Source organism: Branchiostoma floridae, chromosome 6 (genome assembly GCF_000003815.2).
Source record: "Branchiostoma floridae strain S238N-H82 chromosome 6, Bfl_VNyyK, whole genome shotgun sequence".
NCBI lineage: Eukaryota > Metazoa > Chordata > Leptocardii > Amphioxiformes > Branchiostomatidae > Branchiostoma > Branchiostoma floridae.
Window position 1 is genome coordinate 1,269,100 of NC_049984.1, and position 26,994 is coordinate 1,296,093.

The 26,994-nt window shown below is 45.3% G+C and overlaps 2 protein-coding genes across 5 annotated transcripts in view; one reads left to right on the forward strand and one right to left on the reverse strand.

The window, feature by feature from the left end:
- Positions 1-12: 12 nt before the first annotated feature.
- On the reverse strand, positions 13-22,589 carry LOC118417543 (acid phosphatase type 7-like). Of its 4 annotated transcripts, none has more exons than XM_035823131.1 (11): positions 22,392-22,589; positions 10,969-11,021; positions 10,757-10,864; positions 9,137-10,131; positions 7,915-8,007; positions 7,119-7,274; positions 6,162-6,237; positions 4,108-4,225; positions 3,037-3,234; positions 2,287-2,492; positions 13-836 (listed from the first exon to the last, which is right to left on the reverse strand). In XM_035823131.1, the coding sequence occupies exons 1-11, from the start codon at positions 22,421-22,423 to the stop codon at positions 667-669; spliced, it is 2,205 nt and encodes a 734-aa protein (XP_035679024.1). In that variant the 5' UTR covers positions 22,424-22,589; the 3' UTR covers positions 13-666. The 4 variants fall into 4 exon arrangements, with proteins under 4 accessions (XP_035679024.1, XP_035679023.1, XP_035679026.1 ...); XM_035823130.1 differs by lacking the exon at positions 10,969-11,021 and adding an exon at positions 17,046-17,098 and having other exon boundaries at positions 22,392-22,588; XM_035823133.1 differs by lacking the exons at positions 10,969-11,021; positions 22,392-22,589 and adding exons at positions 11,779-11,831; positions 15,949-16,194.
- Positions 22,590-22,710: 121 nt separating this feature from the next.
- Positions 22,711-26,994, forward strand: part of LOC118417545 — a gene marked incomplete in the record, with an annotated part of 13,237 nt that continues 8,953 nt past the window's right edge. The window contains 1 exon segment of the mRNA XM_035823134.1: positions 22,711-23,043. Within this exon segment, the coding sequence (XP_035679027.1) occupies positions 22,735-23,043 (309 nt within the window).

Genomic DNA, 26,994 nt, shown 5'->3' on the forward strand with positions numbered 1-26,994 from the left:
TAGTGCATAATAAGGCTCTGCTATGTAGCTCTCTGTACATTCTCTCCTTATTTGCTTCTCCACTTAACAAATGACAAATCTGAGTATCAGAGGGCAAGATCAGGCTCCAAGGCACAATTCTGAGTTTCTGATTCTACCTTTTTTTTATAAATAATCTGACCAGTTGGTCCTTTTTCATAACTTGTCTCAGCTCCGACATGTATCATTTGTCTGGAATTTTTGTTCCAGTTTCTGCCAAATGCTCCATTCTGGTAGCCTCAGGGTACCTATCCAGATAGTAGTTCACTCCTATGTTCACTTCTGCTATCCGCCTGGAGATCTGCACATTCAAACCGTTTGGTGGTGATGCCAGTTGATAAGCGAATCAAGGATTAGGTTCTAGAGCGCTCGTTTGATGACAACAGGCTCTCCGCAAGCGGACGGAGGGCTTGTCCGGTGTTGGAGCGATCGCTTGAACCCATTCCACAATTCGCTCATGTGTAGGGACCGATCGGCGACTGCCTCCAAAATTTTGACAATTCCAGACATTAAGAAGGTCAGGGATCCCAGACAGAACAGCAGAGAAGCGATATACACATAGTGCATAATGAATGTCAGAGCTAGAAGCAACTGTATATAGTATATACGGAACTACTTTTCGGATGGTACCCAGGCTACCATTCTGGCTCATTCCTCCCCGAACGGGCCGTGGCGGTGCTGAATGACCTGGGCGGAGTCGATGACCTGCCCGTTGACGGCGAGCACCTGCTCCCAGTGCACGTGGGTCGAGTTCTGCACGCGGAGGCGTCCGTACCCGTACAGCCCGGGAACCCACGCTCGGTACGCTGACCACGGGCCTGCAACAACAGTTGAGTGTTAGATAGTCAAGTGCATAAATAATGCACGCGGAGACGCCCGTACCCGTACAGCCCCGGAACCCATGCACGGTACGCTGACCACGGGCCTGCAACAACAGTTGAGTGTTAGATAGTCAAGTGCATAAATAACGCACGCGGAGGCACCCGTACCCGTACAGCCCGGGGACCCATGCGCGGTAAGCCGACCATGGGCCTGCAACACAGTCACAGCATAAGACATATGAACAACCATATGCTAACTAAGGCAGTTCTTTTGAATTTACACTCAGTACAACTGAACTGAACAACAGGTAGTGGCAAGGCAAACAGCCAATGCCTTACAAATATAACTGTACATAAGAAGCCCATAATGTAGCCTATGCATTGCCATTGCTGACGAAATAAAGGGTCAATACATGTACATCATGAATACAAAGAAAAAGCATTATAAATCTAGGGCAATGCATATACATGTACATGTAGCCAAAGAAATACATACATGTACTAGTCTACCTGAATGACACATGATGAAAATGAATGACACATGCATATCAAACACATGGCACATGCACAACATATTTAAGTAAATCTATATTGTATTGACACTGCAAATGCTTTCTGAAGTTGCAATACTTGTAGCAAGTTATAGCATATTGTTACAAACACAATGTAAAATGTAATATAGTAGTAGAATCCATTTTTTATCTACACGTCTATTCTCACCTTTGGGGCCCATCATGGGGTTTAAGATGACAACATGGTGAATAACACATTCTCACCTTTGGGGCCCATCATGGGGTTTATGCAGACAACAAGGTGAATAACACATTCTCACCTTTGGGGCCCATCATGGGGTTTATGCAGACAACAAGGTGAATAACACATTCTCACCTTTGGGGCCCATCATGGGGTTTATGCAGACAACAAGGTGAATAACACATTCTCACCTTTGGGGCCCATCATGGGGTTTATGCAGACAACAAGGTGAATAACACATTCTCACCTTTGGGGCCCATCATGGGGTTTATGCAGACAACAAGGTGAATAACACATTCTCACCTTTGGGGCCCATCATGGGGTTTATGAAGACAACAAGGTGAATAACACATTCTCACCTTTGGGGCCCATCATGGGGTTTATGAAGACAACAAGGTGAATAACACATTCTCACCTTTGGGGCCCATCATGGGGTTTATGCAGACAACAAGGTGAATAACACATTCTCACCTTTGGGGCCCATCATGGGGTTTACGCAGACAACAAGGTGAATAACACATTCTCACCTTTGGGGCCCATCATGGGGTTTATGCAGACAACAAGGTGAATAACACATTCTCACCTTTGGGCCCATCATGGGGTTTATGAAGACAACAAGGTGAATAACACATTCTCACCTTTGGGGCCCATCATGGGGTTTATGAAGACAACAAGGTGAATAACACATTCTCACCTTTGGGGCCCATCATGGGGTTTACGCAGACCCCGTCGAACTCGTTGCACCCGGCGGCCCCGCTGATGATGTGTACTGGCGCGCGCGGGTCGCGGTAGTGCGTGCCCACCAGGGTGGAGTTATAGACTGGCCACAGCCGCTCGTAGCTGTGCTCGTGGGCCTCGATGATGAGGTCAACACCCTGCTGGTAGAACAGGTCCTCCAGACTAGAAATAGCACAAAACATGCGTCAATATCAAAAAACATACCAAACCCTTACCTCCCTCATGACCTCAATGAAAAGCGGCCTGCTGGCCGATTTGAGCTTCTCATGAATAAATAAAGGTTCAAACAAACTAGGGTGAACAGAGACACATGGAAGACTAGCTGACTGCTGCCTACCCGTGTCAGGGATCCCAGCAGCAGTATAATCAATAGTGGACGTTACTACTACAATGTACTACAATACTGCAAACATCAAACACTATAAAATAATAAAATTCCTTCTTGCTTTATTTTAGTGGTAGAATACCATTCAGTACAACATTTTCCAAGCTATCCTACATATACTAGTCTATTTTGAATTGGTCACAACTGTAATCATCTGTGATGAAATTGTTTAGGCCCAAATTGAAAAATTGGACTGAGAAAGAGAACATGGTATAACACTAAGAAAAACTGCAAGGATGATGTTGATGCCAACACACACATACACAGCACAACATCAATTTCACCAGCTAAAGTATAAGTAATGCACAAAATAGCACCTACCCTGCTCTGACTCTACTTTTTGCAGTGGTACAGTCGTCCCCGTCCACATTAGAGCAGTACATGGGCCTGTGCCCGAAGGCGATGATCCAGGGGTGCAGGGTTCGATTCTCGGCGCTGTTAGCCTCGGTCAGGTCCTGCAGCAGCCATTTGTACTGCTCCTCTGCAGGGCTGTCGGTGAAGTACACTTCTGAGGAGTAACTGCGAGGGAAAAAAAGACTTTCCTGATTGATTGTTCACTAACTCGTTATCCACTTATCCATTAAAAGTATTTTTAATATATGTTCGACTGTGATTTCACTCAATGCAATTGTTTATTTGTTTGTTTTTGTATATTTGAAATATGTTTTTGTATATTGTATAAATTTTATTTATTCATGAGGAGCTCAAATCGGCCTGCAGGCTGCTTTTCATTGATGTCATGAGGGAGGTATGGGTCAGATAAAATGTGATTTCAATTGTTACAATTGTGTTCATGTTCTTGAGGAGAGGGCTTCACAAGCATTAACGGTTTTCTTTTTTGATCCATCCTCAATAAATAAATGTGAATAAAGTAAAATAAGATAAGGATAAAAAAAACAGGGATATGACAAAAATTGGAAACGGCAGTAAATTTAGAACATAGTGATTCCTATTGCTGCTGCAAGTGGGCATTGTGGAGATGCAAAAACCTCGTTGAGAAAAACGATTGTAGTTGTGTAAAGATGGACTAAAATCTTAAACACTTTAGCAACCAGGTGAAGCTTAGTCATTACAGAATTAAGAAAACGAGTTGTAATCATCTAATGACACTAAAATCATGACCACGTCATGGTACGTCAATAGACCTCTTTCCAAATTCTGGTTAATTGTTGGACAAAAACTAGGGTCAGGGGTAAAACAGTGATGTTATAAAATATACATGGTTTATTGCTCGGCCACCATTTGTACCCAAAGCGACAGGGTTTGAAAAACCGTAGTCTGGTCTGTAGAAGCAAGCAGGAAGATTTTTCACATTCGTGCATCGGATTGTAGAATGAAAAAAGATGATTGTGCTCCACAGAGCTGTGTTTGCATTGCCTGACTTGTGCTTACCTGATGAAGTGGGCCCTCCCCAGGTTGAAACTGTACCACATCTTATCCATGGTCCCGGGCCAGGGGGACTGGGGCATGGAGAACCGGGTCAGGTAAGGGTTGAAGTCAAACTCGATCTCTGGGGAACAAATCAGAACCGGGTCAGGTAAGGGTTGAAGTCAAACTCGATCTCTGGGGAACAAATCAGAACCGGGTCAGGTAAGGGATGAAGTCAAACTCAATCTCTGGGGAACAAATCAGAACTGGGTCAGGTAAGGGTTGAAGTCAAACTCGATCTCTGGGGAACAAATCAGAACCGGGTCAGGTAAGGGTTGAAGTCAAACTCGATCTCTGGGGAACAAATCAGAACCGGGTCAGGTAAGGGTTGAAGTCAAACTCGATCTCTGGGGAACAAATCAGAACCGGGTCAGGTAAGGGTTGAAGTCAAACTCAATCTCTGGGGAACAAATCAGAACTGGGTCAGGTAAGGGTTGAAGTCAAACTCGATCTCTGGGGAACAAATCAGAACTGGGTCAGGTAAGGGTTGAAGTCAAACTCAATCTCTGGGGAACAAATCAGAACTGGGTCAGGTAAGGGTTGAAGTCAAACTCAATCTCTGGGGAACAAATCAGAACCGGGTCAGGTAAGGGTTGAAGTCAAACTCAATCTCTGGGGAACAAATCAGAACCGGGTCAGGTAAGGGTTGAAGTCAAACTCAATCTCTGGGGAACAAATCAGAACCGGGTCAGGTAAGGGTTGAAGTCAAACTCAATCTCTGGGGAACAAATCAGAACTGGGTCAGGTAAGGGTTGAAGTCAAACTCGATCTCTGGGGAACAAATCAGAACCGGGTCAGGTAAGGGTTGAAGTCAAACTCGATCTCTGGGGAACAAATCAGAACCGGGTCAGGTAAGGGATGAAGTCAAACTCAATCTCTGGGGAACAAATCAGAACCGGGTCAGGTAAGGGTTGAAGTCAAACTCGATCTCTGGGGAACAAATCAGAACCGGGTCAGGTAAGGGTTGAAGTCAAACTCGATCTCTGGGGAACAAATCAGAACCGGGTCAGGTAAGGGTTGAAGTCAAACTCGATCTCTGGGGAACAAATCAGAACCGGGTCAGGTAAGGGTTGAAGTCAAACTCAATCTCTGGGGAACAAATCAGAACTGGGTCAGGTAAGGGTTGAAGTCAAACTCGATCTCTGGGGAACAAATCAGAACTGGGTCAGGTAAGGGTTGAAGTCAAACTCAATCTCTGGGGAACAAATCAGAACTGGGTCAGGTAAGGGTTGAAGTCAAACTCAATCTCTGGGGCACAAATCAGACCCGGGTCAGGTAAGGGTTGAAGTCAAACTCAATCTCTGGGGAACAAATCAGAACCGGGTCAGGTAAGGGTTGAAGTCAAACTCGATCTCTGGGGAACAAATCAGACAATGGAGGTCAGTGTAGGCAGGCAGCAGCCTGAGAGTGATTGTCCTGGTTAAATGAATAAAAAATGAATGAAATGAATTAATGAATGAATGTTTAAATATATTCAATAGCACGACAGGGACATCTGTAAAGTCTGCATTTATAAATACTCTCTAACCTTTAACACATACACACTGAAGTAGGCATTTGGAAACCAATGCTCTTTGGTTTACATGTTAGACGACAGGGAGAAGGTTAAATGTATCTAGTATCTAGAGATATACATGTGTATGGGAGGTAGGAAAGGAGGAATTGGCCATGTGATATGATCAATACAATTAAAGCAAAACTCGACAATCTGTAACTTTCACATTTATTGACAATTCCCATACAGTAATCACTGGGCAGAGGAAATGAGACTGGGTCATGACTGTTGATTCAAAGGATAGCAGTGGCAGTAATACATGTAGACACAACAACTTTAACCCTTCAGTACTTCAGTACAAAATAAAACCATTTTCAAAATCAAGATTTCAGCTTGAAGGATACTGAAAATTTTCTAAATATTTTCTAAACTAATGCACTTTAAAACTGTTCCAGAATCAAGACAAATCAGGTGTGTCACTCTGTAACCTGACACCATGTGAGACAGTAAACAATCCTGTTACCATGGTTTCCTGGACAGGTCATGTAGGGCAGCTTGGTGGCAATGTCCTGGATCCGGTTCATGAAGTCATCACCGTACTGGGGAAAATACAAACAAATAAATAAACAAAAAAACAAAATTACTAAATCCTGTTCATAAAGCATTCACCATACTGGGGAATAAAATTATGACCACGTCAAAAATTATGACCACATCATGGTAAATCATGACGGGGAAAGTGTTCAGCACTGCCTAGCATCATGCTGAAGAGGCTAAGCGGATCTCCAAGTAGAAGTTGGGGTTGAGGATGGTAATGTGTTCTGTCAAATGGATTGAGAGGCATGACATTACAACCAACATTACAATCTTCACCCCACATCTGCTTGGAGATCAAGATTAAGCCCAGGGTTGGACAAGTCCACTAGACCGATCGTCCCGGGCAAGTGAAAGCGCTGATCGGTCAAGTGCATGTCCTACCCCACTTGCCCCATCAGGCAAGTAAGATTTTTCGATGAGTCAGATTCTGTTATACATGTTATATGATCATGTACTTCTACTTGTTCCTTTTTACAGTCATGGCATCAAGCATTGTTCAACACAGAAGTGCCAATAGTGTAAGAAGTTCAATACTGGAAGTGAAAAAACAAAGAAATTTTCTTTTCACCATTAAAATTTTGGGCAAGCGAAATGTTTCTTCGGAAAGTAAATTTTTAATGTACTTGCCCGATAGGACAAGTGAATTTAAAAAAACTTGTTAAGGCCTGAAGCCCTCCCCACCTTTCCCCCCTCGGTGTGCAGGTCATATGCAAAGTCCCCCACGTGCAGCATCATGCTGGAAAGGTAAAGTCTATCTCCAAGAAGATGTTGGGGTTGAGGATGGTAATGTGTTCTGTCCGACAGCTGCCACAGAGGCATGACAGAAAATGTTATCATCTTCCACCCCACATCTGCTTGGAGATCAAGACTACGACATACGCACCTTTCCCCCCTCCGTGTGCAGGTCGTATGCGAAGTCCCCCACGTGCAGCACAGCCGCGTACTTTCCCGTCTCCGCCTCGTGCTTCAGCCGGGCCAGACTCGGCGCCCCGCCCACGCGCCCCATGTCTCCGTACACGAGCAGCTCCGGTGACCAGTCCTGATGGGCAAATTTATAAATCAACGAACAATCAAAAATTAGAATCTACATATTACAAAAGATGTGTTCTTACCACAGACTTTTGAAGAAAGGAACATTTCGATTTCATCAAAAACCAAACTAAGGAACTTCTCAAATCCATAGCATTAAAAGTTTAAACAATGCTAATCATTGGATACGCTTGGCTTATAGAACACAAAAATATCACATATTCTTCTTGGTACAATCAAACAGGGGTTAGCTTTATGTAAACTAAGACTTAACCAATATGTGTTTTACGTCGATGAAGGTTAGACAGCTAGATAATGAGCCAAATATGCCAAAAAGCAGTTACTCAAGCTACTGGATAAGATTTTGGAAACAGTCAGACGTTTCAGACAGCAATCTGGTGTCTTTTGTCAGTGACACTGAAGATTTGAAGTGTTTCAATTTTGTTTACTGAAATCTCTCCTCCCAAGTTGTCGCCGGGATTTACTTTTGCGGTAGTGGGAAAATTTAGTGTTTGCGGTGGTTTTGACGGTAGCGACATAGACTGCAGTCTCATACTATAATGGAAAAATGTTTGCGGTGGGTTTAAGTTCGTTAATATAAAACCACCACAAACATTTCTGCATTTTACAGTACTAAAACCCTGACCCACCAGATCGTCCCTCTTGGCGGTGAACAGGAAACCCGGGCTCACATCTTCATCACACAGCACCTTGTAGGAGTAGGACCTGCCTGGGAGCAGACCCTGCAGATTAAACAGCAATTCAGTTTTACAGCACATACCAAACCAGACCAATATGATTGCAGTACAATATGGAAGAGGCATTAATTTTGTAAAAGCCCACTTCCCTGTACATAAGGGCAATTTCATCTAGATAAAAAAAAAGTATAATGAGATACATGTATTATCTAGTGATGTGAAAACAGTGGCCACTCTAAATTTGTAATGACAGACTTGAACTGTCCGGTAATAGGAATGTAATATACAGAATTCAAAACAGCTTTTATACATAAGTCTGACTATGTGCATCATAGACATTGACGAAAATGTGATGAGGGATACATGTACTTCAGAGATGGTTGAGCCAAAAACTGGCCACCCATAAGATATTCCCAATGACACTGGAGCTTCAACCTACTGCAATGTTTCTCTTTTAGCCAATGTGAGGTGACTGTACATGATATTTTGTATTTATAAAAAATTAATAAACTGTATTTATAATAAATAAATAAACTGAACTGAACTAACCTCAGACCCACTACACTACTCTCAGGCAATATCTGGAAGCCTGGCCAGATTTTGTATTTATAAAAAATTAATAAACTGTATTTATAATAAATAAATAAACTGAACTGAACTAACCTCAGACCCACTACACTACTCTCAGGCAATATCTGGAAGCCTGGCCCTCCATATTGTTGATGTATGTGTACGTGTTATGTAAAAGGCTAGTTAAAGATCTAGCTAAGCATGTCTGGTCCACAGTACAGTCTTACCGTGAGAACTGCCCTATAGATGTGTTGCAGCCCTTACCGTGAGAACTGCCCTATAGATGTGCTGCAGCCCTTACCGTTAGAACTGCCCTATAGATGTGCTGCAGCCCTTACCGTGAGAACTGCCCTATAGATGTGCTGCAGCCCTTACCGTGAGAACTGCCCTATAGATGTGCTGCAGCCCTTACCGTTAGAACTGCCCTATAGATGTGCTGCAGCCCTTACCGTTAGAACTGCCCTATAGATGTGCTGCAGCCCTTACCGTGAGAACTGCCCTATAGATGTGCTGCAGCCCTTACCGTGAGAACTGCCCTATAGATGTGCTGCAGCCCTTACTTAAAGATCTAGCTATGCATGTCCAGTTCACAGTACAGTCTTACCGTGAGAACTGCCCTGTAGATGTGTTGCAGTCCCTCGTTGTTCCCATACCAGAAGTTGTTGTAGACTGCAGCGACCTCCTGGCTGTAGTTCCCCGGAGCTATCCCATACTGCACCCTTCCTGTCCCATGAGACTTTGTGGACCACATGACCACCATCTGGCTGGAGGCGTTGCCCCAGGAGATGTGGATTTGCTCCGGCGTTGTGTCGGGCGCCTCGGTGGGCAACACCGGCCAGCCCCAGCTCTCCCAGGGGTCCTCCCACCCCGTGTAAGGGTAAAGGTCATTGTCATACTCCTGACTGTTGTACCAGCTGGGTATGATTGGGTTGTCTGTCCCTAGCACCTCCTCAGCACTTTCGTCTATAGCATTGTCACTTTCAGTGTCTTCTGCTGCATTGTCATTGGCAGAGTTTCCTTCAGCATTTCTACCTGCATTGTCTTCGTCATTGGCATTTGCAGCATCTTCATTCTGTTTGGGAGTGGCTGTAACTGACTCCTGAATTTTTCCACCAGAGCTCTCTGTGGCTCCTCCTTCTACATTTTCAGTAGTAGAATTTTGAAGTCTTCCTTGTGTGAGATTTTCTCCACCGCTCCCATAGGATACAGTCAGGCTGGGTGCAACCAGCCCCTCAATTTCAGCAGCATAGTTTTCTGTGGCGCCAGCGCTTGAGTCTTCCTCTAAACTGATCTTGACACCATTGTTCAGTGGACCAGAGCCCCCACCCTGGTCTGCAGTGCCTTCATCATCACTGGACAGTAAAGCCTTCAGGAAGTCTGAGTCAACAGAGAGACGTTTCCTGTTGAGGGTCTCCTCTTTGGGTACCCCTCCAACATCAGTGTCAACTCTGCTCTCTGATTGGCTGTCATCTCCATCATCAGTATCAGCTCTGCTCTCTGATTGGCTGTCATCTCCTTCATCAGCATCAGCTCTGTTGTCTGACTGGCTGTCATCAGCTATTGCAGATTCTGGTGTTGGTTGGGGAACGAGCACAGGACCTGGAAGGTTCAAGGGCACAAAGACTGAACAATCTCTTGCCTTGCTTAATTTGAAGTGGCTACATCTGATATAAATTTGAGACAGCACCATGTGCAAGAACAAACATAAATGTATTGCACTGATTCCATCATTTTCTTATCTTTCCTATCTTTTGAATTGAACGTGTCAGTGGCACCAAACTTACAAGTATAAGCCTGCTCATGGTTCCAAGTGCACATGCACACCAAAATGCATTGTGGGTAAAAGGTCAAAGGTGAAGGCCTCTAACTTGTAAACATTTCTTGTCTACCTACATTACATTTCAGGCTTCAGCCTGTTTTTCAGGACTCCCTACACATATATAGAAACAGACACCATACAATACTTGGGTACTACACAGTAACTACATGTACCTGACTAGCTCTTGTCTACACCATGTTTAATAGGTTGACCTGAAAAACAAGTCATTGACCTGGGTGTGCCAAATAAACAAAAACAGTGAAAACAGAAGTCCAGTGGTGTTTTGTTTATGTCTTAGGGGCCTTCAACTTTGACATATGACCCATGATGCACATTGCTGTTCTTGTAGATTTGGAAATACAACATGTAGAAACAAACTTATTCTCCTGGGCGGATAATCCTTACCGAATCCCTTCAGCAGTGTGCCCAGCCAGTCAAGGTCAATGTGGTGGTCCTGCACCAGACCCCCCACGTCTGTACGGTTGGTAAGGTCCACAGGAGTGAGCAGCACACCTGACAGGTGAGACAGGAGGAGAAGGAGTACCAGCTCAGTCTGCATCCTCCTGTACAATCATAGAGAACAAACTGTGTCAGGTTCACAGGTGTGAGCAGCACACCTGACAGGTGAGACAGGAGGAGGAGGAGGAGTACCAGCTCAGCCTGCATCCTCCTGTACAATCATAGAGAACAAACTGTGTCAGGTTCACAGGTGTGAGCAGCACACCTGACAGGTGAGACAGGAGGAGGAGGACTACCAGCTCAGTCTGCATCCTCCTGTACAATCATAGAGAACAAACTGTGTCAGGTTCACAGGTGTGAGCAGCACACCTGACAGGTGAGACAGGAGGAGGAGGACTACCAGCTCAGTCTGCATCCTCCTGTACAATCATAGAGAACAAACTGTGTCAGGTCCACAGGTGAGCAGCACACCTGACAGGTGAGACAGGAGGAGGAGGAGTACCAGCTCAGTCTGCATCCTCCTGTACAATCATAGAGAACAAACTGTGTCAGGTCCACAGGCGAGCAGCACACCTGACAGGAGGAGGAGGAGGAGTACCAGCTCAGTCTGCATCCTCCTGTACAATCATAGAGAACAAACTGTGTCAGGTCCACAGGTGAGCAGCACACCTGACAGGTGAGACAGGAGGAGGAGGAGTACCAGCTCAGTCTGCATCCTCCTGTACAATCATAGAGAACAAACTGTGTCAGGTCCACAGGCGAGCAGCACACCTGACAGGAGGAGGAGGAGGAGTACCAGCTCAGTCTGCATCCTCCTGTACAATCATAGAGAACAAACTGTGTCAGGTCCACAGGTGAGCAGCACACCTGACAGGTGAGACAGGAGGAGGAGGAGTACCAGCTCAGTCTGCATCCTCCTGAAGATCATAGAGAACAAACTGTGTCAGGTCCACAGGTGAGCAGCACACCTGACAGGTGAGACAGGAGGAGGAGGAGGAGTACCAGCTCAGTCTGCATCCTCCTGTCTCTTCTTCTTGTTCGTCCGTCGGCGTCGACGATGACCAAGGCATCACGTGTCTCGTCAGGATCCGTGAGTCCCGCTGCGGCCGATGAGTCCAACACGAGCTCCGAAGGCCCCGCCACAGACAGGACACAGGCGGGCCGCCGAAGTAGCAGCAGATGGTGCGGGAACGGCTCCGGACGCTCGCTCTCTAACAGCATCATCGATTCTGTTCTGCTCGTGAAGTGTTGCGCCACTGTTGACGTGGCCCCGCCAGGCAGAGCGGCCAAGGGCCGACGCCCCCCAAGACCGAGTGTCTATGTTGAAGCCCTTTAGAGCGGCTTTTAGCGTGTCCTTGAATCGCTTTTTCTGTCCCCCCTGCGCACGCTTGCCTTCTGCAAGCTCACCATAGAGGAGCCCCTTGGGCAGGCGTGTGTCTGGCACTCCCACCACGCGGCCCGCCCATCCCAGCCGGGCTCTCCCCAGCAAGGCGTGGACGCTCCACATGCCGGCCCGGGAGAGAACCTCCGTGCCAGGCATCCCGTCCCGCCATGTGATCCCCATCAACCCCTTCAGACAGTTTATGTGGAAGCGATGAAGCCTTCTGGCATGGCGTGCACAGACAGTCCATGTCTCGCAGGCGCAAAGTAAGGTCGGCAGTACAACTGCCCTGTACACCCCCAGCCCCGCGGACAGTCCGACGCCTCCCCCCTCCCACACCGAGGCACGCAGCCGGCCGAAGGAGGAGCCCGCCAGGGCAACTCCCGCATCCACCCCACCGTCCACGCCGGCAGACCCGGACAGCGTGCCACCAAGGCACCTGAACCTCCCAACCGCTCTCAGAGCCTCTCCGCCGACAGCGACCACTGGTTCCAAGTAGGGCCCTTGTGGTGCAGGTTGGTACAGGACCTCCGTCTTCTTTGTGCTTATTGTCAGACCAAAGTTGTCTGAGGCAATGGAGAAACGGTCCATGCTCTGCTGCATCTTCACCTCTGAAGCAGCATTCAGTGCGCTGTCATCCGCGAAAAGGAAGTCCCGCACTGACGTCTCCTGGACCTTCGTCTTCGCCTTGAGCCTCTGCAGGTTAAAGAGCCTGCCATCAGTCCGGAAGCGCACCGGGACGTCTGCGCCGCCATCGTCAGCGTAGGCACCTGACAACATGGCCGCAAACATCACGCCGAAGAGCGCGGGGGCGAGAACGCAGCCCCGCCCGACTCCGCCCGTCACCGCAAACGCGCCGGATGAGTCGCCAGCATCCAGCACCCCGGCCCGCATTCCGCCACGGAATTGACGCACCATGCTGATGAATTTGCTAGGGCAGCCATACCCTCCCACAATCCCCCACAATCCCTCCCGACCCACACCGTCGAAAGCCCCTGTCAGATCGACAAATGTTGTGCAAAGATCCCCGCTCCGCCCCCGACACTCCTCCCGAAGCTGCCTCGCAGCAAATATCATGTCGGCCGCTCCTCGCCCTCCGCGGAAACCACACCGACCCCCAGGCAGGCGTGCATCCACGCGCTGGACGAGTCGGTCCAGGAGCACCCCAGCAAGAACTTTCCCCGCCATGACGAGTAAGGAAATTCCTCTGTGGTTATCACAGGACCGTCTGCCACCTTTCCCCCTGTAAAGGTGTACAACTGAGGCATCTTTGAATTCCTGCGGGATGTCATTTTTCTGCCACAGGGACTGAAATAGCTCTGTAAGTTTCTCCACCAAGACCGGTCCCCCCGCCCCGCATACCCCGGCTGGGACGGAGCCAGAGCCCGGCGCCCTGCCATTTGAGAGAAGATGAATTGCATGATGGACCTCCAGTTCAGTTGGAGGTTCATCCAGAGAGCCATTGACAGGCACCTGAGGCATGTCATTGATGATGTCATCATTAATGGAGGAGGGTTGATTTAGGACCTTTCTGAAGTGCTCAGCCCACCCCGCCAGGATTTCACCCCCGTCGGTCAGCAGGGTGGCACCACCTGCGGCCAGCAGTGGCGAAGCCCCAGAACGAGGAGGCCCACAGATGGCCTTCAAGGCATCGTAGAAGCACTTTGTGTTGTTCTGGTCTGCAAACTTCTGCATCTCGCCTGCCTTGCCACTGAGCCACGAGTCCTGCATTTCCCTCAACCTGGCCTGCAATCTGTTCCCGATGGCATTGTAGACTGCTTTCCCGGCAGCAGACTTGCTGTCTTGTTGGAGGGCTCTGTAGGCTTTTTGCTTCTCGTCAAGCAACTCCTGAATCTCCTCATCGTTTTCGTCAAACCAGTCCTGGTGCTTTCGTGACTGCTGACCTAGGTGAGAGAGTGCGGTGTTGTAGACCGCTTCTTTGAAAGCTGTCCAGTTTGCTTCTGCATCCTTTGCGGAGAGGTCCAGATCCCTCAGTTTGCTGTCAAGGTTTTCACTGAGTGTGCTCCGCACAGAGTCTTGCTTTAGCATGCTAGTGTTCAGTCTCTTGTTGGCTGGTTTGCCTTGTGGGCGGCGCTTGGGTTTCACGTGCATGTTAAGCTTTGACCGGACGAGCCTATGATCTGTCCAACAATCTGCACCACACATGGACTTTGTCACTCTGACATCCTGAATATCCCTTTTCCTGACAATGACATAATCGATGAGATGCCAATGTTTGCTACGTGGGTGCATCCAGGACGTCTTGTTACGGTTTGGCTGGCGAAAGATTGTATTAGTTATGACAAGGTCATGGGTTGCACAGGTCCTCAGCAGTAGGTGACCATTACTGTTGCTTTTGCCTATACCATGTCTACCAAGGATCCCCTCCCATGTTTGGTAATCTGAGCCAACCCTGGCGTTAAAATCACCAAGGATAACTAGCTTGTCTTCCTTCGGTACTTCTGTTATGAGAGCCTCTAAGTCTTCATAGAATTTGTCTTTGGTTTCCTCAGAATTAGTCATTGTTGGAGCGTAGGCGCTGATGAAGGTGGCCTGACATTTTCCTGTGACCGGGACTCGGAGGGTCATGAGCCTGTCATTTACACCTTTGGGTAGGCTTGTGAGCCTGTTGATCAAGTTTGACTTGATGGCAAAACCCACCCCAGCTTCACGGCGTTCCTCACTACTGCGCCCGCTCCAAAAGAATGTATAGCCGGCTTTGACTTCAGTCAGTTGCCCTTCATTTGCAAACCTAGTCTCACTAAGGGCTGCAATTTGGATATTGTATCTTTCAAGTTCCCTCGCGACAAGTGCTGTACGTCTCTCGGGTCGATCTACCCTGGAGCTGTCCATGAGCGTCCGCACATTCCATGTGCCTATGGTGAGTGGTCTCACCAGCGTTTTCTTCCTTGTGTGCTTACCGCTGTGTTGGGATACCCTCCTGCCACGGCGAGCAGGCCAGGGAAGGTGAAGCAGACTATTTTTAGGGCACCTTTTCTAGCCCCTTCCTCAGGCTATGGAGGTGAGCAGAGTGATCCTGAAGAGGGCTGCTCAGACGCCCAGGGGGCTGCCGAACTCCACTGCTGCTTCGGTCCAGTAGAGAGCGACCATATGGCCTGGGCCGCCTGTGTGGGGGTTTGTGGCTACAGCTCCCAGTGCATCCTCACCTGCTGCTTCACCGCTCTCCCCTCGCCACAGGACTTGAGATCAGTAGGTTAGTGCACGTGATGTCATGACTAGCGCGTGAATTTGATTTAAGTGAGGGAGAGTTGCACTTAGTCGTCAGCCTCACTCTCTCTTCCCGCTTCCCATCCGGTTCCAGTGGCAGGACACGCGTCGAGACGACTGGGGATGAGATGGGCGCAGTGGATGACCAGGACGCTTTCCATGCCTTGCCCTGCTCTTTAGCGCTCCACAACACTGTGCTGTCCCCGCTTTCCTGCCCGTTGGACCTCTTACATGTGGGTCTCATTCGCACCCTCCACCGAGTCCAGTCTTCGCATGCAGGGATAGGCATTCCCGCCGTCATTCACCGGAGGGTTTACGACCCAACCGGCTACCCTCTACCTGGTTCAGCCCGCCTGCCAAAGCGGTTGCCCGGGGTGTGGCCGCTGCGCATGCTACAGCTTCTGGGAGCCACAGGTGAGAGCTGGGTATCAGATGGGAGCCAAAGCAGGATGAGCTACCCAAACGGGCATGGCAGGCCCCCCCTGCAGAGGTACTGACCCTACCTGACACCCCATACACCCCAATCCTCCTGTACAATCATAGAGAACAAACTGTGTCAGGTCCACAGGTGAGCAGCACACCTGACAGGTGAGACAGGAGGAGGAGGAGTACCAGCTCAGTCTGCATCCTCCTGTACAATCATAGAGAACAAACTGTGTCAGGTCCACAGGTGAGCAGCACACCTGACAGGTGAGACAGGAGGAGGAGGAGGAGTACCAGCTCAGTCTGCATCCTCCTGTACAATCATAGAGAACAAACTGTGACAGGTCCACAGGTGAGCAGCACACCTGACAGGTGAGACAGGAGGAGGAGGAGGAGTAACAGCTCAGTCTGCATCCTCCTGTACAATCATAGAGAACAAACTGTGTCAGGTCCACAGGTGTGAGCAGCACACCTGACAGGTGAGACAGGAGGAGGAGGAGGAGTACCAGCTCAGTCTGCATCCTCCTGTACAATCATAGAGAACAAACTGTGTCAGGTCCACAGGTGAGCAGCACACCTGACAGGTGAGACAGACAGGAGGAGGAGGAGTAACAGCTCAGTCTGCATCCTCCTGTACAATCATAGAGAACAAACTGTGTCAGGTCCACAGGTGAGCAGCACACCTGACAGGTGAGACAGGAGGAGGAGGAGTACCAGCTCAGTCTGCATCCTCCTGTACAATCATAGAGAACAAACTGTGTCAGGTCCACAGGTGTGAGCAGCACACCTGACAGGTGAGACAGGAGGAGGAGGAGTACCAGCTCAGTCTGCATCCTCCTGTACAATCATAGAGAACAAACTGTGACAGGTCCACAGGTGAGCAGCACACCTGACAGGTGAGACAGGAGGAGGAGGAGTACCAGCTCAGTCTGCATCCTCCTGTACAATCATAGAGAACAAACTGTGTCAGGTCCACAGGTGAGCAGCACACCTGACAGGTGAGACAGGAGGAGGAGGAGGAGTACCAGCTCAGTCTGCATCCTCCTGTACAATCATAGAGAACAAACTGTGACAGGTCCACAGGTGAGCAGCACACCTGACAGGTGAGACAGGAGGAGGAGGAGGAGTAACAGCTCAGTCTGCATCCTCCTGTACAATCATAGAGAACAAACTGTGTCAGGTCCACAGGTGTGAGCAGCACACCTGACAGGTGAGACAGGAGGAGGAGGAGGAGTACCAGCTCAGTCTGCATCCTCCTGTACAATCATAGAGAACAAACTGTGTCAGGTCCACAGGTGAGCAGCACACCTGACAGGTGAGACAGGAGGAGGAGGAGGAGTAACAGCTCAGTCTGCATCCTCCTGTACAATCATAGAGAACAAACTGTGTCAGGTCCACAGGTGAGCAGCACACCTGACAGGTGAGACAGGAGGAGGAGGAGTACCAGCTCAGTCTGCATCCTCCTGTACAATCATAGAGAACAAACTGTGTCAGGTCCACAGGTGAGCAGCACACCTGACAGGTGAGACAGGAGGAGGAGGAGGAGTACCAGCTCAGTCTGTATCCTCCTGTAGGTGGACAATCAAAACAGCCTCATGAAGTCCTGTATTATCAATCTGGGTCATTGTGAAAAGTTCTTCATTTTTTAGTAAGTCCATCACATTAATCATAACAATAATACTAGTAGATAAAGATCCCAAACACAAAGGGAGACACGCCTTGTCAAATCATAATGGCACGTGGGAAGAGAGTATGAGAAGTATAATTGTTCAGTAGTTAAACTTTAGGCTTTTGCTAGGCCCCTTTAAAGTTAAGGTATTGGACGTGTTTAATTAATTTTCTTGCCAGAACAATGGGGGACAAAGTGACATCTTTTTTTTGTACATCATACTACTACTACATGTAGGTATAAAAAATTGTACATAAGACTTTAAAAGCAAATTTTCTTGACAATGCACACACAAAAAACAGTTGGCATGACAGGACTGAAAACGTGTTCTGGCACAGGGCTGAGTAAAATATTCAGAGAACAGACTCATTAACCTGACGTGCGCATGGTTCTACACTGCTTCAATATGAGTTCTGGTCAAACGATACCTTCCACACCTTCATACATATGGAATAATGACACAGTTACATAAACACATGTTTGTACACATGTATATCACAGTTTGTGTTTAACAATTCGTCCACCTATACTGAACGCACAAATATATGTAGCTGTTAACAGATAACAGTAACAAGACCTATCTGTTTCACAGATTTACATTAAAAGTCCATCCATTGCTTCTTCTAGTTCTTGCGAAATTTTCATCATATAATTATAAATGAACAAAAAAGTAACACCGAAACATTATTTAACTATAACCTTTCTGAAAATGAATAAAGTAAAGATCTTAACATACCTTATATGCATTCAAGACTAGAATACTTAGAAAATTCTCCTTACTAGTCCTTGCTACGGTTTGTCTCTGCACTCATACTCACACAAACAAGGTAACACTAGAAACTGCTGATTAACAAGGGATCATCAGTGCAGTTCAATGTTCTTTCCAAGTAAAAGAATCCAACTGAATGTTTATTGTGTGTGCCAGATTAAAAGGTAACTTAATTCTATGTCAGCTCGTGAACATGTTCCTCTGTAGTATATATCAGAAGTGATGATTTACAAATTAACAAAGAACAAAAAGACAAAACAAGGACAGTCTGCCCTGGTGAAAAGCTCAATTATAAACTTCTAACAAGTAACATGCTACCTTCACTTAAACACTCTTGTAGGAATTTTAGATTTCAGAATATTTACACTTAACCACAGTTCAAAGACTGCTTTGAAACACAAACAATTTTAATTTGAAGTTTTGAGATCCTCCCCACTGTAACCTGATAAGAGAAAATTACATTAAAGTAAATTTCCAGGTGGGAAACTGCCAAAAAATTTCATTTGTCCTAGTAAGAGATTACCTGCATGCACAACAGAAACTAAGTGTTTGTGTGTTAAACACAGGCTACTAGTACTAGTATTTCTTTAGGGACAAATACTACTGGTAGTACACACGTGTACAGGTATGACAAAACTGGTTATTACATGCAAAATTGAACATGCAGTGAGTAAGGTGTGCTTTCTCTCCTTCTACTGAGCAGTGAGATAACCAGCCTGTTCTGTGGGCATTGGGGGGACGGGCATTCGTCATTTTAAACTCATCATAACACACAAGTTGTGGTTTTGCACTGGGAAGTTTCTTATACCGGGAAAGAAATACTGTAAATGCAGAAATGTTTGCGGTGGATTAATGTTCGAGGTTTTCGCGTTGGCCATTTCACTGCGAATTTAAAAACACCTTTTTTTTTTTTCCAGGGCATTAAGATACTACAGTGCATGGTGCTACCGCGAAATTAAAACCACCGCGAAAAGTCCTTTATCCCGCTACCGTGAAATTAAATCCACTCGAACTTAAATGCATTTACAGTAGCTAGGAAGGTTGTAGTCTCACCAACAGATTAACGACCTAGAGAAGGCCGGCAGAGGAGACTAATAAATAACAGTCTTTCCCTATGTATGAAGGTGTGAAAGGTATCATTTTCCTTGTCATAAATTAAAATGAAATGAAATGTCTGAACAGGTAACTAATTAATGCATCATACAAACATGTGCTCAGGTCAATTAGTCTGCTTCTCTCCGTTGTTGTTTACCAGATCTCCGCTCAACATACGTCAGAAGACGTTTTAGGGATAAACCACTTGTTGCGGGAGGGATGTCTGTAAATTTTTGTGCTCATGCAACCTTCACAAGTTCTAAATGCCTTTCAGGGGCTCACTTGTAGGCTTACTGTCGTTTTTCTGACAGACCATATTTGATTTTGAGCAGATTTTAGTAACATTTCACCTTGATGTATTATTAGTATTACACCCAATAGTAGTAGGCAGCCATTTTGAGTGGTGAGGCTGTTCAGGTGCTCAAGGCACCTCCTCCAACATGGGACCACCATTTTACGTCCCTTCCGAATGCAATCCCTAAATAAGCACTATTTTGCACACCAAATATCCTACATGATAATGTGGAGTTGTGGAGCCAGAAGACACCTTCTGGTCACAGTTGGAACTGCATAGTAGGTTTGAATCCTATATACTGCCGCCCCTACCATATTTTCATGTGTGGTGGAAGAGACACCTGGCTCCTAGAAGCAGAAATGCACTCTATCATCCATGTAGACATTTACTATATAGTTATAGTTATACTGCAAACCGCCTGCAGATTGTTGCCTCCATGTACTATGTTTTGGGTGGGTGTGTTTGTTGGTGTTGGTGTCTGTCGCAAGTTATTTGAATACTGGACATCTCTAGTAGAGTGGCAGGAAGTGAGTTGGAAGATCAGGAGTGGTGGAACTAGTGGCATCACAGTTGAACAAAAAATAATTAAATAGGTTTGAAACTTTGACTAGACTAGTAGACCATTAAAAAAATTTCACCAGTGCAGGGAAACAGTTTAACTTTGAGGTCTGTCTGTTGCAATATTAACAACAAATGTGACATCTTTGCAATCAATTGATGAACTACCACCATGAAACAAAACATACGAGAAATGGAACCTTGTGTTCTTCAAACTATTGTTTTGGTTTGTTTCATGTATATCATTACAGTATATACAACCATATCCTGCAACAGCTACATGCATGTTGTTTAGCATCAACACAATAGGTCGGGTCTGGATCTGTATCGACATGGCAGGTATAACCACCCTTCAGCGTAACACATCAGCTAGGCAATGCCGGCCTTTGTGGTGGTAAAACTCCCAGGATAATACTAAATGCTATAATACAATTATTAGTAATATTACTTGTTTATCACATGTTGGGAAACCTGGTATTGTGGTGGGTTTGTCCTTAGACGTCATGCCCCATGCGGGGTTTTGTCTAATAATATGTAGATAGATGTTGCGTTGTCGGTCATGTTCGGTGATGTTTCGGTAGCGATTCCGAGCGTTCTTTTTTATGGCCGAACCGCTACCGAACATGACCGACAGGCGACAGCGCTTCGGAAGATTTCGGGGAGCGCTGGCGAACAGCCAAGATGGCGGCCCAGTAGTAAAAACAGTGAGGAAATTTGTAACAGGTCGTGTTGTGGAGTACTTAGGGGTTTTTGAAGACGGCTAACCCCCCAATACAGTAGGCAAGACTCCAGGGAACGTGCATCTACTACCGGAGGAAAAGGTATCTCCATGGAGAAGATACGCAAATACCGTTATGCTCAATGTGGCTCGCCCCAAGGTCGCAGAGAAAAACAACTTTGAAAGCTTAAATTACGTTTTTGAATTACGTTTTTCTCCTTGCAATCGTTGCCCCAGCTATTCACATACTAGCCCTTTTCCCCCGAGTCAGATTTGGTTCATAATTTTCTCCAAATACAGTCAAACCTGCCCAAGACGACCACCCGGGGGACCGGAAAAAACGGTCGATTTGGACAGGTGGTCGCTGAGAAGAGTATCGACTCAAAACATGCCCGATGCAAAGTAAAATTGTTTCCGTTGTGTTTAATGGCAAATAGCAAGCACACTACTCGCACGCAAAGAAGCAAGCTCTTTATTGTCAAATACAACACGCACAATGTAAAATGTAAATTTGACCCCAAGCTTTTTGTACACTAACGTTTTAGACAGTAAGGGAACTTTGATGCTGTCAGTTAACATACAAGCCTTTAAAAGGCTTTATACGTCGCTGTGTTCTTGATCGCCGTATCTGAAATAACTACGGTGCACCTTTCGAATTCGATGCCCGGTACGTCCCGATAGCGTACTTACATTGTACCCACGGGCGAATGTACAGTACAGTTGGGCAAAAGCACTCACACAGATCTTTCTTAAAAAAAGTATGAGGCTATATACGTAACGACGTTTCAGCATTCGTTCACTTTATAATAATATAGACTTTAAAAAAAACTTGTTACAACTAGATTCGGATTTTCTTACAACGAAATTTCCTCCCATATTACAGTAGACTGCCCCATTGACCCACCCATTGACTGCCGCCATCCTTATTCTAAACAATACATCGTAATGGCAGTCAAAATCCGACGCAAACTGACCGATTTCGGCACAAAATCGCGCTAGTTATCATAAAAAATCGATGAAAACCTCAATTTTGAAAATGATGCGGTCGTTATGGGTCCCAATTTGGGCCGGTCGCGGTCGCGTTGGCCAGGTGGTCGTTGAGAAAAGGTCGCTTTAATAATGCTTACGTCAATGTGAAAAAAAATCGGGATCGAGAAAAAGCGGTCGAAATGGGCAGGCCGTCGCTGAGAAGAGGTGGTCGCTCGGGCAGGTTTGACTGTATGAAATAGCCAACTACCTTCATATTGCAGAGCAACAGATGGCACAAAGTAGAAAAAAGCGCAAAAACATTAAACGAGAATGATACAACAGGCAGTCTGTCTTATTCACCAAATCATCTATTCCTGAAGGTATCCTGAAGGTTTTATAAATGTTATAGGTTATATATGACATTTAGTTTTGCGCCCCCCTCCCACCGACAGAGGAAAAAAAAACAAATTTCTCACCTGTTACGTAACCATGCTTCCTGACTGACCATTTACCGGTGTCTCGGACAGCTGTTCGTTATAACAGACATAAAATCACAACGTCGTTCTGTCAGCTTCTCTCTGTCTGGGCAGAATTCTGGCGACGCGACGACAAAAATTTCTGTCGTGTGACCACTGGGTGATTCCGGGTTTAGGTCAAAGGTAACACATAGGCTGGTAAACACAACCCTTTTGTTTTAGGGAAACATTCAATAAACAATATCATTTTTTGACAGTAGCTTATTTCATTGACTTTTAATTTTATCCCTCTGCCCTTACAACTACAGTGGTTGTATATTTTTATTTGTACAGGCGGATTTAAATGCTGACCCCGTCTGACCCCAGCAGGAGAGCCCCGCCATCTTTGTATTCCGCCATGGCGCCGGTGACCAGGAACAAGCGGCGGAGGCTTCCCCTGCCCAAAACAACCAGAAAACGCCGCAAACCCGCCAAGAAACAGGCGGCAGTTCCCTCAGAAACGGCGGGGCTGAGTCTCATGGGCCTGAGCGATGAAGTTATCGACCACATCCTGAGTTACCTGCAGGGAAAGGCGCTGTTCAACGCCGCCCAGGTCTGCCGGAAGCTCCGGGCGCTGGTGGACGCGGAAGGATTCTGGAGAAGAAAACTGCAGGTGGGGACAAATATCATAGTCTCTTTTGTTCTTTTCATATCATTCTAATAATCATAACTTACTCTACTTTCTTATCAGGAATTCGTGACACAAGAACTCAACATTCATCGCGAGTTTCTAACGGGACTGCCATGATTATAGCGGCCATGGCAGTTCGTACCGGAACTGTTCTTCCTTTGTTTTGAATATTCATATCTTCCGTCTGTCCTTGTTTCGGTACCACCGGGCAAATTTAGACTCTATAAAGTCTTCTTTATGTCTCAACCGGTTTCCTACATAGTTTGTTACAGATAATTTCACAGTAAAGAAGGGTAAAACTGTACCAACCTCCTTGACTGTACCAAAGACAGTCCGTTATGTCTGTCCCTGAACCGGACATGAATAACAATGATTTTACACGCATTGTGTCCCTTTGGGCAGCTTTGTCTTTATTCTACCCTCCCTTGGGGATTAAAAACGGGATCTTTTTACAGAGATTTTTATGAAGTCCTCATCGAAACTTCCATCCTGACATACACGGAGTTGTAACGGTAGTTTCAAGTTTGTAGCGCTGACGTGCGGGTGTTTTGTTATGACGGGTGGGGATGTTTTGTTGACATTTCGGCCGGTAAAACCGGACGGAGGTGACAGGTAATCCGCACACCTGGCCACACCTGACGCGGCAGCCGAGGACACACCGTTGTCAGACCGGAAGGTAAAAATTAGAAAGCCTTCAAAAAATTAAGAAATCTTCTCAATAATTTCTTTTAGACAATTGTTGAATAGTCTCCTTATGTGACCAGAAATTTATTATTTTGTAGGCAACAAGACAAAGCAGGTACATGTAGAGGAGTCTCTCTTTAATTTGAATAGACCAACTGAAGGTTACCCGAAAAGTCAAGGCCTGGGCAAGGTTAATGTAAAAGTTAATGTAAACATATAGTCATTGCTGCTTTTGCAACAAGATGTTATGTAACAATATACAACATACATAAGACAGGTACTTGTTAATGTATTATTTTTTTATTGCTGAAATCAGCAATAAATTGTTGAGTAAACAAATATTTTGTGGTCACAGATTGAGTGCAGGTGGCCTTGTGGACAGACAAAGGCTGTCTTACACTGGAGGTCAAACTTTACAATCTCCAACACATTAAAAATCATGTATCCAACAAAGCATTACAAGCAACACGTTTAACAAGTTAGCATAAACATTAGACATCGCTGTTATTGCAACAAGATAGCATAAAACAAGACAGTGATACTTTACACAAGACAGGTAGTTGTATCCTATCTTGTGTAGATAATATATAATTATATTTGAGAGGAAGAATGTGCACGTGTGTATACCTGCATACCAAGTCATTGCATTTCAACAATGGGCTAAACCATAGGTAATGTACTAACTTGCAAGTCACATGCCCCTGACATACAAGATACAGGACACCCATTAGATCGTATCAGCCCCACGGGTCTGGGAACACATGTACATGTACACGCAATATAATTATTGCAACAGTCAGTGACTCAGTCTCACTAATTTCTGCAAATTCAATTCAGAAAGAGCAATTATAACATTGCTGACATGATGATGTTTGTTCTAGTTGGGGGCTCAAATGTTTTTTTTTTAAATTTGCATTAAACTGATGTTTTACTGTCACTGTCATGTCTGTCACTGTTTATCAATTATCTTTCCCACATTGCAATTTGCATCTTGAAAAAATTGGCAAGAGCTATCCACCATATTGAGACCACACCAAGTCATTTCATTGGTTGTTGGGATAACAAAGCAAAAAGTATATCTAAAACTTGTAAGACACAAGAAAAGGGATGTCTGTAGTACACAGTCATGTAGTTTCACTTTCAGGATACAACTTCTCTTCTGTTTGCCTCTTGTGTTGCTTCTTGCTATTAATTTTTACTTTATAGTTAAGTGTCTGACAACCAGGAAAATGGATTGAAGCATAATCTTATCACTGGTCACCAATCAAGACATGGAACTGCATTATGTATGTACTACCCAGAAGATGCGCCTGCCTCATGTAGACAATCCCATCGTTATGACAGGTGTGCCATTGTCACGGTGTAATGTGGCAGGAGACATCTGATGTGAGTCTGAACAATGTGCTCACATTTAAACATTGATGGCTGCACTAACAAAAATCACTACTGGTGTTCCAGTGTCAGCTATGAAAATACTTTATTCATGATGCACCATTTCTCCTACTAGTGAAGTATGCATCAGGCCTAGGAAAAAAAAATGTTGTGTTTCCTGTTTCAGTCCTGAAAAAATTAGGGACGGTAGGTAGGGATTATCTTCTTTTTTCTTGTATTTTTTTTTAGGCTGGCCAAAATTCTAGTGATACATATTTACAATACAGTTGAACAAAGTAAACTGAGATGTAGGATGACACTTGTCTTTCAATGTCAAACTTTAATTTTGTCCATGATAGATACATTTATCCTTCATTAGATGGGACAAGCAGTGTTTTACTTCAATAGGAAGCAGGCTGAATAAAAATTGTAACTGCAATCTATGTGACTCCACTGCCCACCCCCAAAAAAAGTCTAGGGTCGGCAGGTTTTTTTAGGGTAGGTAGGGAAACAGGAAACACAACATTTTTTTTCCTAGGCCTCAGTGTTGTGCAGTTGAGAACTACATTAGGCCAAAGTGTACGTAAATCAAGGCTAAAAAATAAAAAAGGAACATTATTCCAAATGTTAAAGCTGTTCAAGCACAGATAGATATGTGTGTGTGTCATAATATTATTACTGTTTTGTGTTGCCTGATGTTTCAAAACTGCTACATGAAAGAGAGTGGACATATAATATTTTACTTATGACTAATACAGTATTTTATGAATCCTGAAAAGACTAGATTAGTACTAGTGATTGATTGCTTGTAAACCAAACAGCCAGTACATGTACTCGTACTTAATTGCAGATTAATCAGTGATATTTTCAGTTGGGAGGCTAAATTGTAACAGCAAGTTATGGTGAATGGTTGAAAGCAAGAATGACATTGAACTTGCAATCGGATATCTCCATAGATAGAATTACGGGAATATCTATGTCTATCTACTATTTATATTGTGATTTCTATTTATATCTTCAATCCATCCGTCTATGAATATATCCATCAGTCTATCTGTATGCCTTAATGCCCTTATGTATATACATACGTACATGTATACTATATCAATTACATGTGTATATGAGATATGTATTTAGATCTGTATTTAGCATGTATGGCCCATGTGTGGAGGCAGTAGGTACATGTATGGTATTATGTAATAGTCACTATGAGACCACACCAACTGTTACAATAGCACGTATTTGTTATTTCCTCAGAGCACTATACCAACTTGCTCAAGGAGCAGCCCAAAATACTTTGAAAGTTTAATTTGTCGTTTAAGAAATCCTGAAGCCTTGAGATTTGAATCCTCTTGACTTGTATCCACACATTGAGTTGATTCCGCCTCTGTCTGTGGTGCAGCAGCTGGAGTCAGTATGCAGAGTGTTTTTGTAAACTTACCGCCACCTTTTAACCTACTTATCTCAGATCTAGCCTCATCTCACCTCATCTCTGTGCAATCAAACACATTGTAACACAAGTACACACTAAAGTGGTCTGTTATCTGAGATTATCACCCTGGAGCGTACCATTTGAGCAGATTAGGGAGGGGTAGATTGATTTTGATTAGATAGCGGAAAAACAGAAGGTAAAATTACACGTTATAGACTTAGAGTTACAGTCATAATGTGATGGTTGGGAGTCCTTTATAAGCTGTGTATAGAACATCAGCTCTCAAATTGCTACTAGTAAGCTGTTTTAACACTCTCTACCTACTTACTTACAACTTGGAAATGAAAGCGAAAGAATTGAGCATATTTACACAATACACAAGTCATCTGATTGTTTGGGGAACTTGTAAACAATGAGGAAGGGACAGCAAAACTGCAATACCTGTT

Coding starts and splice junctions, on each gene's coding strand:
- LOC118417543 (XM_035823131.1), bottom strand. CDS start 22,423: ATGGTCAGTCAGGAAGCATGGTTACGTAACAG. Junction 10,865..10,968: donor CCTCCTGTCTCACCTGTCAG/GTGTGCTGCTCA, acceptor CTCACCTGTCAG/GTGTGCTGCTCACTCCTGTG. Junction 7,275..7,914: donor CCGCCAAGAGGGACGATCTG/GTGGGTCAGGGT, acceptor TTTGCCCATCAG/GACTGGTCACCGGAGCTGCT.